At 54.0% G+C, this 13,772-nt stretch overlaps 1 protein-coding gene across 6 annotated transcripts in view; it reads right to left on the reverse strand.

Annotated features, from left to right (window-relative positions):
• Nucleotides 1-13,772, reverse strand: part of ITGA7 (integrin subunit alpha 7) — a 19,200-nt gene that overhangs the window by 1,753 nt on the left and 3,675 nt on the right. The window contains exons 2-25 of one of the 6 annotated variants that reach the window (XM_015587069.2): nucleotides 12,942-13,069; nucleotides 12,760-12,839; nucleotides 11,560-11,815; nucleotides 10,997-11,074; nucleotides 10,539-10,658; nucleotides 9,468-9,675; nucleotides 9,147-9,340; nucleotides 8,668-8,756; nucleotides 8,417-8,544; nucleotides 8,170-8,265; nucleotides 7,926-7,987; nucleotides 7,608-7,777; nucleotides 7,035-7,184; nucleotides 6,248-6,363; nucleotides 5,534-5,726; nucleotides 5,373-5,453; nucleotides 5,192-5,271; nucleotides 4,986-5,060; nucleotides 4,747-4,849; nucleotides 4,101-4,277; nucleotides 3,781-3,912; nucleotides 1,817-1,930; nucleotides 1,489-1,587; nucleotides 1,276-1,401 (exon numbers count right to left, since the gene is read on the reverse strand). In XM_015587069.2, the coding sequence (XP_015442555.1) occupies nucleotides 1,276-1,401; nucleotides 1,489-1,587; nucleotides 1,817-1,930; nucleotides 3,781-3,912; nucleotides 4,101-4,277; nucleotides 4,747-4,849; nucleotides 4,986-5,060; nucleotides 5,192-5,271; nucleotides 5,373-5,453; nucleotides 5,534-5,726; nucleotides 6,248-6,363; nucleotides 7,035-7,184; nucleotides 7,608-7,777; nucleotides 7,926-7,987; nucleotides 8,170-8,265; nucleotides 8,417-8,544; nucleotides 8,668-8,756; nucleotides 9,147-9,340; nucleotides 9,468-9,675; nucleotides 10,539-10,658; nucleotides 10,997-11,074; nucleotides 11,560-11,815; nucleotides 12,760-12,839; nucleotides 12,942-13,069 (3,055 nt within the window). The other 5 variants (XM_015587068.2, XM_006908860.3, XM_006908859.3 and 2 more) reach the window with 5 other exon arrangements.

A 13,772-nucleotide genomic window follows, 5' to 3' on the forward strand; every position in this document is an offset into this window, starting at 1 on the left:
GTTCCGACGGAAGAAGCCACACTGGGATGTCAAGGGAGGAGGGGAGCAAATGAGGGGGAGACGGGAAGACTGGGGAAAGATGGCAACTTAGTTCTGCTCTATTCCCCTCCCTTGGGGACAGGGAGCAGGGATTCTGGAACCAGTTTCATGAAGGCATCGATCTCCCCCAACAATGACCAGTTTCCCAACAGTTTGTATCCTACTCTGGGGGCCTGGTCCACTGACGACTCACATTTGTTAAATGGTGTGTTTGTTCTGTGATTGGTCAGGGGCGGGTGGGCTGGGAGGGAGTTCTCCATATTGCCACAAGGACACGCGTGGTTCCCCATGGCCCATACATAGCATGTGGTTCAGGGTACGACTGCTGGTGATGGAAGCGATCCTCTGTACTGCCATGTGCATACGTGTGCCTTCGTGTGGAGCCCCAGATGGGAATGTGATTCTGCCTACACCCTGTGTGTTCAAGAATGGTTCCACGGAGACCTTGGTATGTAGAGGCTCTGCGTTCAGTCCTGGAGGCAGTTTCCTGCAAGTAATTCTCCATGCCGTGGCCTTCGCGGCCACAGTTTCCTTCCGGGACTTATCTGCCATGCTCTAGTTATATCAGATCACACTTCCCTACCTCCGTGACTCGGCCTCCCATAGTCCTTCTTGAAGGCCCAGACCCGACGCACTTCATCTCCCACATCCAGATCCGACTACCACAGCTTCTAAGGCCCAGCTCCGGGGCTGCCGACTCAGAAGCTTTGCCTCCTCTAAACTCCCACTGCACTCTCTTCACTTAGTGTCTTCTGCCTTGTCCTTGACTACGAGCTTCGCCTCCCCCACTAGACTCTCGAATCTCTGAGGACAAGATCTGCATCTGACTTTCACTTGTATGTGGAATCTAAAACCCAAAAAAAATGAACACACAAAACAGGAACAAACTCAAAGATACAGAGAACTAATTGGCGGTCACCAGTTGGGAGATAGTTTGGGAGGATGGGTGAAAGTGAAAAGGATTAAGAAGTATGAATTGCCAATCATAAAAATTACTCACTAGTATAATATTCTGTGTTGACTGTAATTAAAAAATAAATTTTTTTAAAACTCTGCATCTGACCTCTCTCCTGAAACATCCAGGACTTGATAGGGTCCCTGGTACATATAGGGTAAGTGCTCAATGAAGATTTGCTGAGTAAACGAGAGAGTGGGTGAGCGAAAACCAGGGCAAGAAAGGCCACCTGCATGACAGGGAAGCCCCACCCCACCAGCCCCACCCTCCCCAAGCCTCACCTTCCACATGAGCAGCACCAGCAGCGCCAACACCAGCAGCCCAGCCAGTACAGCCAGGAGGATAACCCACCAGGGGACTCCCTCTGCCACCACAGCCACCGGGTCCAAGTATACCATCACTGGAATCTGGAGAAGCGAGGGATTAATGGAACAGGGGTGGGGCGATGGGAGAGAAGAGTTCCCCCACCCCCAACTCCCAGCTCTGCAGCTCACCACTGTTGAGGCATCTCTGAGCACCAAGTTCTTGATTGAAGACTTCACAGTGATGTTGGCACGGACAATCACTTCCAGAGACTTCACAGCTGAGTACTCCTAAAGGAGCAGGGAAGGAAACCCTCCTCCTAAGTGCCCCCTGTTCCCTCACTTCCCACGAGCTCCTGAAATTATAAATGGAATGGTGCCCAACACAGAGCGTATTTCTGCCCATCTTGGATTAAGCATGTGCTGCATTTGGACAGGCAGGAGGTTGAAGGAGAAGTGAGTCCCAGAGGGGCTACTGAAGAGGAAGACACCCAGCCCATCACCCCAGCAGTGCTCTGACCTCCAGGAAGGTGCTGTTCCAGAGGCGACCCCAGACATGCAGCACAGCCGCACGGTCAAAGCTGTAGAGTGGGCAACTGAATATTATGCAGTTGGCTGTGTTCCGGGCACAGTCCTGGGGACAAGAACAGGCAGGGCTCTGAGCTATGAAGCCTGCCCAGGGCCCAGCACCCTTATAAACATGGACACACAGACACAGAGACTGCCTGGAGAATTTATTCATACCTCCATGAGCCCCTACATCTTGGACCTCCTTTTCCCCCTTTCTCACTCATATTTCTCCCATTTTCCTTAACTGGCTTCAAACTCCCCCTCCTCCAGGAAGTCTTCCCGAACTGACTTTGTGGTCCAAAACAGTGGCCTACTCTAAATCTGGGCTATTTGGCTTTGAAATGCATGGGGAGCAAGGAGAAGGTCTCTTACTAGAAAGCAGCAGAATAGCTTCCCCAGTTCATGCTGATGTTACCCAATGTTGGTCCCATTATTGAGCACCTACTACCTGCAAACGCTTATCTCATTTAGCTTCATAATTGTCCTACAAGGTACATATTATTGCCATCCTCATTCTTCAAACTAGAAAATTAAAGTTTAAAGAGGCCAGGTGACCTGCCTCAGGTCACACAGCTAGCAAATCCAGTAAGTGGAGTAGCAGATATTTGAACCCAGGCCATATTTGGCAAAGCCACACTCCTACACTAAGCCCAAACTCATTGAAGGAGGATGAGTCTGCCCAGGGAGCTGATGGAGAGACAGGGGACTAGGGCCCCGTTCCTTCCAGGCCTGACCTAAACTCATTTGGCCCAATCTCATCTAACAGCCCATTTGCCTAAAAACTGTGTCATATTGATCACGCTTCATATACAGAAGAACCGCTTTTAGAGTGATTGAATTCTGTGAGTCATCTTTTATTTTGCCACTTTTGAGCAAATCAAGAACTCTTGGTCAATTCGTCTAAAAGCAAGGTCTTCTGCCTTAATTTTAAGTGAAAGAATCAATTGCAAAGTTTTTAGTAAGAAGGCTTGCCTTTCAGGGGAAATCAGTCACATGGAGAAGGCAAGACTATCCATACAATAGAGAAACAGTGATTATGCAAATTCACACTGACTACCCCCAGGCACCTTAGTTTGCCTGTTCTCAGGGGAGCAGAGAAACCGATTGCCCCCAGGAGGGAAAGGGTAGGACAGTAGAGCTCCCTCCCAGGCAGATGACACCAGAGCTGACCCCAATCCCCTGCAGTCTCTTTGACTTCTTGCCTCTGTTATTCTGTTATATCCACACATCCATACCTGGGTTTCACCTCCTGGCAACCAGCCAAATACCCTCCCCCAATCTATGTCCTTCCACACTCTCATTGCCAGCGTCATTCTCAAGGGAAGAGTACAGAGTATGTGCCAATTTGCTCCATAAATCCACTTAAAGAACAAAACTATGTGAAACTAGCAGAAAAAAAGGGAGGCAAAATTGCTCAAAAGGGGTAGACTTAATGAATCACACATAATACACTATAATTTTAATTATTAGAACTTTTAAAAACTTAAAATGTTTTTGACATTGTAAAACTCAAGCAGGTTTTTTTACACAAATGCTTTTTTGTCCTAAAAGTGTTAAAAAGAATAACGAACATCTCGAAGATGGCTAAAACCATCCCACCCCTATAAAATGTCATCTTTCATATACATGTGAGGAAGATTGAATGCACAGCTAACTCACTGGCTGTAGGTCAAGTGCCCTGCTCTGGAGTAAGCACTCGGCAGGCGTGATGGGATCTGTGGTGTCAGCAGCAGCTACACAGGTGTGATGTGAACTGTCTCATCAACTTGCAACAGGTGTTTGACCACCACCACACCTCTCGGCAGGCCGGCCTCCCTGGACACCCACCACCCTGAAGTTCCCTGCCCCCAGCATCCTCTGTCACATCACCACACACACGCCATTCTGGCTGTACCACATTTGTCCTGCCCTCACCAGGGTGATGTTTTTTTTCTTCTCAGCAGAGGACACTGGCCACCAGGACGTGCTAGGCTCCAGCTGCTCATGAGGCTCCTGCTGCTCTGGCTGCTCCAGCTCCCGCCGCCTCCTGTCCCTGTTGTCTACATCCTACATGTGAGAAGGGGGACCCAGTGAGTGTCCCTCCAAATGCAACAGCCCTGAGATGGCATCTCCTTCCCACCGCCTTCATCCTGACCCTCTGCCCACCCATATACCCCAGCCCCATGACACCCTTCCCAGAGTCTAACCCTCCCACCCTGCTTCAGTGGCCCCCATCCACCCTGCCTAAGCCTCACCAGGCGGAGGATGTTGGGCCTGGGAGAACAGAGCCCCTTCGGCCCAGGCCCCTGCCCGCCCTCCAGCTCCACCCGCATGGGGTACAGCAGCCACTTTCCGTTGGCAATCTCGTGGGGCCACATGATGTTGAGGAATGCAGAGCCCAGGGTGTTGAGCGACTGGCCCTGGTTGGAGACCTGCGGGCACAGGGAGTGTGAACAGAGAGAGCTCAGTTTCTAAGCAGAGATGGAGGGGACAAGAGCTGAGGGGAGGGCCTTAGGAAGCACAGTTTCAACAAAGACGCAGGATCCCAGACCCAACCCTGCACCATTCTCCACCCACCTCGAAGCCAGGAAAACCTGGAGATGTCACTAGGAGGTGTGGGGAGGCCCCGGCCAGCCAGGGCAGAGTTTTGGGAAGGAACGTCAGCTCTCCTCACATGTCCCCCACCTCTCCAGCTGAGGCCTCTGACAGAGAAGCTTCCCCGAGCTCTCATGGCCTCCCCAGAGCAGCAGTTGAGATGTCCAGTCAGGGATGACCAGGAAAAAGTTAGTTGAGGCCTCTACACAAACTCCTGCCCACAGCCGAGGTCCAGGAGCAAGGAGAAGCCTCGAACTTGCTGGACCACCAAGCTGCCATACAGGAAGACTTACCAGGAACACTTACCGTGACCTCATACTTGACCTTGCTGCCCACATCCCGCTCAGACCGCATGGCGCTCTCGCCCCGTACCACGCCAGAGAAGAAGAGCTGCTGGGGAATGGCCACCCTGGAGAAGAGGGGCCAAAACAAGAACTGAGGAGGCCTGAGGCCTGATGGAGGGTCAGGAGGAAGAGCCCAGGCCTGGGCTTGGGAGTGGCGATACCTGCCCCACCAGCGCAGGTGCTCACTGGGGCAGGGCTTACCCCGTGATGGATAGTGGCAGCTCAATGAAGACACGGGCCCGGGCAGAGACGGGATGCAGCTCCTGCTCACTGATCCTGGCATGTGGGCAGGGACAGGCGTGGGTAGCAGGCACAGACCCCACCTCAAGGGGTCAGGGGAGCCACTTACAGGTGGACATTAATTCTACTGCCCCCAACCTCACCCACTCCAGCCCTGCCAGGCTTACGTGGCCAACAGCAGCTCCACCTCCAGCTCCGTGGTCTCAATGGTGATCCCTGAGGTGCTGAGGATGAGATAGAAGGTGATCTAGGACAAGGGTAGAGTGAAATTTGGGTCAGGGGAGGCCAGGGTCTTGAGAGGTCAGGGGTTAGAGGTCACTCAGATAGGGATAAGAGCAGAGTGCCAACCTGGGTGTCTCTCTTCATGGGGTTCCCCAGCTCACACTCAACATGGGAGGCATTCTCATTGGACAGGCACAGTGGCTTCTCCTGGAGTAAGGAAAGAAGGAGAAGTCACTTTGGGTTACCGAAGCCCCGCAAGACCCCACGAACCCCACCAAGGTCCTCACCGCAGGATCCAGGGCCCGCACTCCTGAGTAGTGCAGAGAGGCAGGGAGGCTGACCAGGAGCTGGGCTTCATGGGCATCATCCCCATCGGCCTGAGGCTGGGCTGGGTCCGAGGGCAGGTTGGTAACCTTCAACTCCAGGCCAATGACAGGCTGCCCACTCAGTGCAAACAGGGCTGTTGTCCCATCCACATCCCTGGAGGGTCAGATCCCACTTACTCTGAAATCTGAACACCCCCTGCCTCTCTCACTCCTGCAGCGGGCCTTCACTCCCTGAGCCTCTGCACCCACCAGTCCAAGCCTCAGGTCCTCTGATACTCTAGAGAGATCTAGACTGGGAGTCAGGGGACTTCCATTCTGGACCCAGTAGCACACCTGACTCGCTTTGGGCAAGTAAGTTAACCTCTCTAAGCCTCTATTCTCCATCCATGAAGTGAGACTAATAATAATTCCTATCTCACAGGGTTGTGAAGACTAAATAGTGAGATGTATGGAAACTGCATTGGGAAGGATTGTTATTCCTAACCAGAGGAGCGCCTGTGCCATGTCGCTGACCCTTATCCTGCAGTCCTCTGAGTTATCAGCAGGTCCTCCCCAGCCTTCCATCCTCCCTCTGCAGGCTCAGCCCCTCCCTCTGCCTAGACCTACTGAAGGGGCTTCCTTCCATTCCTTGAACTCTTGCCTGCCCACCCCACCTGCTCCCTTGCTCCCCCTCACATGGGCAGAGGCTGGAATTCTGTATCGCTGACCCGGGCACAGAAGCGGGCATGGACCAGCTGTAGATTGCTCTGGCATATCTTATCTTCGCCACAGCCTTGCTTCAGGAAGTGGATCTAGGGAGAGATTTGAGGAGAGGGTCATTCCTAGGGGGCGGGACAAGGGGCAAATATGTCACTAAGGCACATGGTGAGGTAGAGTACCACAGGATTACACAACCTGGGTTCAACTCTCAGATCTGCTGCTTACTGGCTGTGTAACACTGAGCTTGTCACATAACCACTCTGAGCTGTGTCCTCATCAGTAAAATGATGGGAAAATTATGATGCCATGGTAGAGACTAGCAGGCTAGTCCACAGTGAGATCACATTTTCCCAGCTTTCCTCGCACGTAACTGAGTTCCAGATTTAAAAGGTGAAAAGAAAGTAAAGAGTGCCACTTCAGAACTGGCCATGAGAATCATACCAGGAGCTTCCCACTGACCAGTATAAAGATGATCCAAGGACCTTGGGGGCCACATTTTAAGATGGCAGACCCCCATCAGTCTGGGCCCCTGAGATGACTACATGGAATCAAGGAACACTGTCCCTTCTGACTAAGAGAATATGGCCCTTTGGACCATTTTCCATTTGGGGGTCTACCTACTACAGTACCTAGAGATATCAGGAACTACTGGAATAACATGTGAAAGAACTTTACAAGCTATGAATGAGTGTCACTGGTGAGGGGCCATGATCATCGCCTCTCCCAGCTCCTCCTTCTAGGCTAAACCAGAATACATGCTCGCCTCTGCCCGCTGGGTGCTGGGCTGGTGGGCATTGAGAATGGGGGCCACTAGAGGCAGCCCCTGGCCAGGAGCCTGTCGTCGGAGCCGAGGGGTCTGGAGGCTATAGGACAGAGTCACCACAATGGCCCGAAGCTTGTCTTTGACGTTCTCCTGGAAAGGGAAAAGATGGACATGGATACAAGAACAATCCCCAGGCCTCAGCCCTGCCCACAGCCCCAGCCAGACCCAGGACAGATTCTGAAACTTGGAAAGAGGCTTAAGGAGAGAGGTGGAGAACTGAGTAAGGAGAAGGGGGAACAACTGGGGTGGAGAAGAGAGGAGACCCAGGATTTAGGGCTTTCAGGACCGGATGTAACAATGGACTCTGCCATCTCCATCTCCAGGGAGTAAAAAACTTGGCAGGAAACACAAAAAAGCAACAGGTGAGGAGGAGGTTAGCCCATAAAGAAGGCTTCCCAAAAGTCAAGATTTTAGAATGAGGTGTGAATGTGTTAGGGAAGAAGCTAAGAGGAATCAAGGAAAAGAGATCATGCAATGACAACGACCCTCAGAGGCCAAGGGGTCAGTGTCCACCTGTAACTGGAACATGGTGTCTCCGCAGACTCGGTCATGCTGGTGCTTCAGCCACACGGTGCCTGAAGCTTGGTGCTTGGGGTCATCCAGGCCACGGCTCGGGAAGGTCACACGGGGGACCTGGCCCCGGAGCCTGCGGTCTGTGTCCCCATCTAACACATAATCCAGGGCTGTGGTCCATGGAGAGAAGAGAGGACCCAGTGAGCTGGGGAGCTGCTCCAATCTGACCCTGTTCCCAGAGGCCCTCCTCTCCACCTCGGAGTGAACCCTGCCTTGAAACCCAACGAGGTGGGAGGTGGGAAGGGGAACCTCACTCACCCACAATAGGGTTGTAGCTGCTGGGGACTGCAATGTAGCTGAAACAGACCCTTAGGTCCACACTGTGGGGGCAAAGGTTAGCTTCTGAGCCAAGCAAGGCTGCCCGGCCAAGTCTGAACCCTCACCCTGCCCACTCCTGCCCCAGCCCCCAGCCCCAAACTAGGCAGAGAAACGGAAAAGGGCAAGGGGCCTAGAGACCCTGGAGGCTGCCACCCAGCCTCCTTTCCCTTGGATCCCACCTCACCAGACTGAGTGGCCACCAGCACAGTTGGGCTGTTCTAGGTCGATGTTTCGTGGAGCAATAAAGACCTCATGGGAGACATGGAGGACCGGTCTGGCCCTAGGGAATGGGGAGTTGAGAGCACAAAAAACATGAGAACATGTGGCTGGGAAACTGGGGAGGTGGGCAGGCTCTTTGGCATGAGATTTGGTTCTCAAATGGGCCATGGAGCATCAGGGAGGGAGAAGGCAGAGTTGAGGCAGGGGCTCACCTGAAAAGCACAGCAGCGTCGGCCAGCGAGCCCACCAGTAGGTCAGGGTAATGATTCCCATCCACATCCAGGCCGCCGGACAGAGAGTAGCCGAAGCTCTTTATGCCCACGGCCTCGCCCTCCAGCACCTGCAAGACCTGACTGTCAGCTCCCCTCCCCACCGCTGCCGGGCCTCTGCCTCCTCCCCTGCCCTCTGCTCCTATTCCCCCTTTTCCTACCCACACCCACTCCCTCATCACAACGCCCCTCACCTGGGAAGGTTTGACAACAACCCCTAGACTGCTCCCGTGGTAGATAAAGACTTTTCCGTCCCCATCAAAGGGAGCACCCACAGCGATATCTGCAGGCATGGGGAAAATGCAGTCAGACTGGGGGCGGGGAGTAGGGGTGCGGCGAGGGGTGACAAGGGGGTGACAAGGTCCAGGCCCCAACTTTCCCTCCGATAGTCCCATATCATATGTTTTCTATTTTTTTGAGAGACTACTAAGTCCCAAGCACCTTACACATATCACTTTTAATCCTCTCGGCTATTCTCTGCAGATATTACTAGCTCAGAAACGTTAGGTAACTTGCCCAAGGTCACAAAGCTGGTAAATGGTAAAGTTCAGATGTGAGCCCAGAATGCATCTCTCCCTGAGCCCTCAAAGGATCTCCCCTTGACCTCTGAGGCACTTCCCGTTCCTGCCCCTGCCCCCTCCCTCCCCTGTGCCTTTCTAGTTCCCAATCACACCTGGGAAGCCATCTTGGTTGAGGTCCCCCAGGACAGCCAGGCTGATCCCAAACATGGATTCGGGGGAGCCACAGAGCCGGAGAGGGGAGACCCCAGCCCAGTGACCCCCTTGGTTCATGTACACATACACAGCACCCCCTAGCTCTTCTTGGCGCTCAAAGAAGTAGGGGGCACCTACTACCAGGTCTGCCCAGCTACGGAGAAAGAAAGACAGTCAGTGTGGCATCCTCCCCGATCAGGGGAGTTTAGGAGGAAATGCCACAGGACCCTCTGACCTCCTGGACCAGATCCGCCTGGCTCCACTCCCTGCTGCCCACTCACCCATCATTGTTGAGATCAGTCACAGCCAGTGAGTAGCCAAAGCCAGAGGTCAGGCGCTCCCCGGACAGCATAACTTCCGGCACCAAGCGACTGGCACTATCTTTGCGCAGAATAACCACAGCACCCTTGTGGTTGGCACGGGGGGCCCCAGCCACAAAGCTCAGCTCCTCTGCACGCACCAGGCCCTTCCCCGAGTCAATGGAGAAACCTGGGTGGGAGTGACCTACCAGTGAGCACTCCCCACAAGACTCAGGAGCCAGGGTGTGTTGCAGCCCCTACCGCCCCCTCCTCACTGGTCCAGAGCCAAAAGGTGGAGGCGCCCTCCAGTAATCACCATCACAGCTGGACCTCTCCTCCTCCCCCTCCAGACTCCTGGCAGCCCCTGCCCCACACACACACCCAGAGAACTAGAGTTTGGCACAAGAGTGCAATGAGGTCAGCCTCAGGGACGGGGGAAGAAAGAGAAAGGCAATGGCTGAAAAGGCCAGACACTGTGAGCGCACTGGCAGAATCTGGGGCAGGGCCCCGCTCCCAGGATGCCCAGGGAATTGTTCTCCCCTCTGCACACCCAAGAGGCCCCAAACTTATCCAGTGAACCCCACTCCCACCACCCTGGCTGGGAGAGGAAGTCTTCGCATGGATGGGGGCATAGAAAGCGGGTAGGGAAGAGCTTGATTCACCCAAATATCTCCCAGGCCTCATCTCCTCCTTCTCTGCAATGGGACGCACATAAGACAATTAGAAGAACTTACCAACATGGCTAGACCTTTCTCCAGCATGTGCCTACCATCCATGCCTGAGCGAAAGTCCCCCTAGAGGTCTAGCCGCCTTCCTTCCCAGCACAGTCTCCACCCGCCTGGTTCTTCTTCCAGGGAGACCCCTGTTCACAGGCCCTTAGGCTCTCCCCCTTGGGGCCTCTTCTTGGGCTTGGTCACTGGGCCTAGCTTGTCTCTGAAATTTGGACCCAACATGTGTTTCCCTGGGTGTGTGTTGCGGGGTGCGGGGCAGGAGAGGAGGAAAGCCAGGCCAAGCCCCCAGGGCCCAGGAGGACGTGGGTGGGCGCTTACAAACCTAAGTAGCTATTCAGGGCCAAGTCTCCGGCTGGTCCTGGGAGCCGGTCAGCAGGGTCCAAAGTTTTATACACCAGCTGGTCAGGGTCTGAGCTATCAATGTTGGTCACAAAGAGCAACCCTGCGGGGGGTGGGATGGGGGGAGACACCAGGGAAGGGACATCCAGAGGATGGGCCACAGAGTGGGGAGACAGGGCCGGACACAAAGGCAAGAAGAAGAGGAAAGAGGTGGAGAAAGAATATACAAGAGAGGCAAAGAGGCCAGAGAGATAAGAATCAGAAACAAAAAGACAGAAAGACAGGGTGAGAGACAGAGACGGAGACAGAAGGGTGGGAGCGTGGAGAGGGAGGACAAGAGAGAGGAGCATAGGGTTAGAGTGGCTCTGGGCCGGGAGAGGTCCCTACCAAAGTAGCTGTTGGCAGGGACAGGGATGAGGCGGGGGTCCTGCTCCTTCTCACCCCCCGCCTCGTAGGGCCCGTCGTCGAGGTGGGCCAGGTCCGCTGAGCCCTGTGCACAGAGCTCCACCCTGGCAGTGCCTGCAAGAACAGACCTGTTAGTGCCCAGGACAGGGACTGAGGAGCACCCCTCAGGCTGAATGCTAGTTAGACAGGCACACAGGGATGCCCCTCCTCTCCTTTCCAGCTCTGTCTCCACCCCCTCCCCAACCCAAGCTTCTGGGGTCCCGCAGACTTGGCACGCACTCACCAGGTGTCAGCTCAGCCAGCAGCAGCGTGCAGAGATGGGAATGGGAGTGATGAGGTGTGGGCTGGTGTGTTGATAGGGAGGACCAGCCGTGCGTGTGGGGGCTCATGCCAGGGTGTTGAGGAACACAGCCATGTGAAGGAGAGGAGATACCTCCATTCATGTGTGTGCTGGCATGACATGGAAGGTGTTGCAGTGCCACAGGGCTATATGGCAGTGAATATGTGGGCATGCTTGGCCACGTGCTGCCTGAAATCCCCTCTCTGAGGTAAGAAGACAATTTGGTCCCCTTTTCCCCTCTGCGAGATCAGTGACTCACCCTTCCAGTTATAGGTTCCCGGGGCCCCAAAGAGGAGGTAGTGGCTGTCAGGGGAGAAGGCAGCAGCTGCGCCCTGCTGGCAGAACCCAAACTGTTCGTGGCCCTGGGGGCGCCCCTCACAGAACTTCCACTCCCCACCATCCAATTCATCATGGATAGCCAGGTCCTGGCTTAGCACAAAGCAGCGACCAATCACGTCCCTCGTCTCCAGGATCTGGTCCACTCGTTGCCTCGCCTCATACCGGTGTGCACAGGTCTGCAGGATGATGAGATGAGGAGCTATTCCCCTGGGTGGGCCAGGGACCTGCTTGAGCCACGCTAACCACATGCAGATGTTTGGCAGAGCTGGTTCACGTGCACACATGCATGCACACACACACCCCTATGCTGGCGTCACTTAAGCACCACCACCAGCTCAGTGTTAGGCAGGTATATTCATAACCCACTATCCCATCAGCTCCCATTTCCTTGCTCTGGCAGGAAGAAATCCTTGTTCCACCTTCTGCCTGAGCACCCACCAGCACATCTAAGCCGGTACACAGGACTTGTGCCTCCTTGATCATGCCATAGGTGACTATGCCCAACATTTCAAGATTGATCCCTTCTCTGACCCTGTGTAAGTGACATCACCTCGTCTGCAAAGCACTTCGATAACTCCCCTCTCCACTCTCCAAGTATCGCTTATTCTTGAAAGCCTAACTCAAATCACCCCACCTGCAGGAGTCCCTTCTCTCCACTCTTCCTTCAGACTTTGACAGACTGGGTACTATATCATTCACCACAGTCTGCCCCGTAGTGACTTGCATTACCATATGTTGTGTATGTTAATGATGATACAGAAGACACAGAAAAGGAGAGGATGAAAATCTCCATGATATGCAGTAGGCTATTTGAAGCATGTAGGCTTTTCTCTGTCTTTACATAGCCTCTCTCAGTAGCTAGCATAATGCCTGATGCTTAAAAGGTTCTCAGTAAGAGTTTGACAAATGGATGAATGGACGGATGGTTAGACGCTTAAATTTATAAGAACGAGTACCATGTCTTACACTTTTTATATCTCCGTGATGTGCTAGGAATCAGACCATCATACCATATGCCCAACTTGTGTTCTGTAAGCACATCTGTGTATGTGCGCACACTGTACACTCACACACACATACACACCCGCCCTGGCGTACAATCACAAGAAGTGGTACTCACGACAATCTTTCCCCCGGGCCCCTGGCTCCGAACACTAACTCCCAACCACTGGTTCTCCTTGCTCTCCTTCTGCACATCAGCTGGAGGCAGGAGACTGGGAATCAGGGGAGGGAAGAGGAGACCAAGTCCCCGAGTCCCCTCCTCATGTGCTTCCCCCCACTTCACACCCACAGGGCTCACACCTCCCTGGTCGATGTCCACTCTGTAGCAGTCAGTCTCCTCCAGGCTCAGGGGGCAAGCGAAGAGGCCTCCAGTGCGGTTCGCCTGCTGCCCAGGCAGAGCCAGGGCCTGAGGAGCACCTACCAGCAGCCTGCACAATGGGGTAGGGGCAGGAGTTAGGAGCTGCAATGCTTCCCCTCCCCAGAGCTGCCCAGGCCCAACCCCTCAGCACCAAGCAGAGTATACTAAGGACTAAAGAGAAGGGCCAAAAGTCAATTTCCCAAGTCCTGGCAAGGTCAAGTTAATACACTTGGCCATGCAATCATCACATTACATATGCACATACTCTGCAGATGAAGGGCCACACGCACAGTAGACACACACACACCACACATAGCAACCCAAGCACCCGGACCAACACTGCTAGTTTGAAAGAATCGCCTGTTCTCAACACCTGTTCGCCACCAGGCCTTTCCTACCCACGCCCTGGCCCCATCCCCAAGCTCTGCCCACCTCCCCAGTCCCAACTGAAACCTTCCCAGAAATGCCAAGAATGCTGACAGCAAAAGTTAACAGGAGCAGACTGGCACCACGAAGTGGCCCAGGGACCACCTCAGGAGTCCAAGCAAGAGTCTTGCTTCCCCCACTCCCTCCTCAGAGACCTATCAAAGACCCCAACCCCAACAACCCTGCCAGCCCCAAGATTCTATCAGTCACTCCCGGCTGGCAAATTAGGGCAAATTACTCATTCTGTCTCCAATCCTCACCACCCCAGTCTCCCCCTACTTCCTGAATCCCCTTTCCTATCCTTCCTTCTCCTTTCCACAGCCATGATTTCCCATCCCTCCCATCCC

This window comes from Pteropus alecto, unplaced genomic scaffold, assembly GCF_000325575.1.
Source record: "Pteropus alecto unplaced genomic scaffold, ASM32557v1 scaffold433, whole genome shotgun sequence".
NCBI lineage: Eukaryota > Metazoa > Chordata > Mammalia > Chiroptera > Pteropodidae > Pteropus > Pteropus alecto.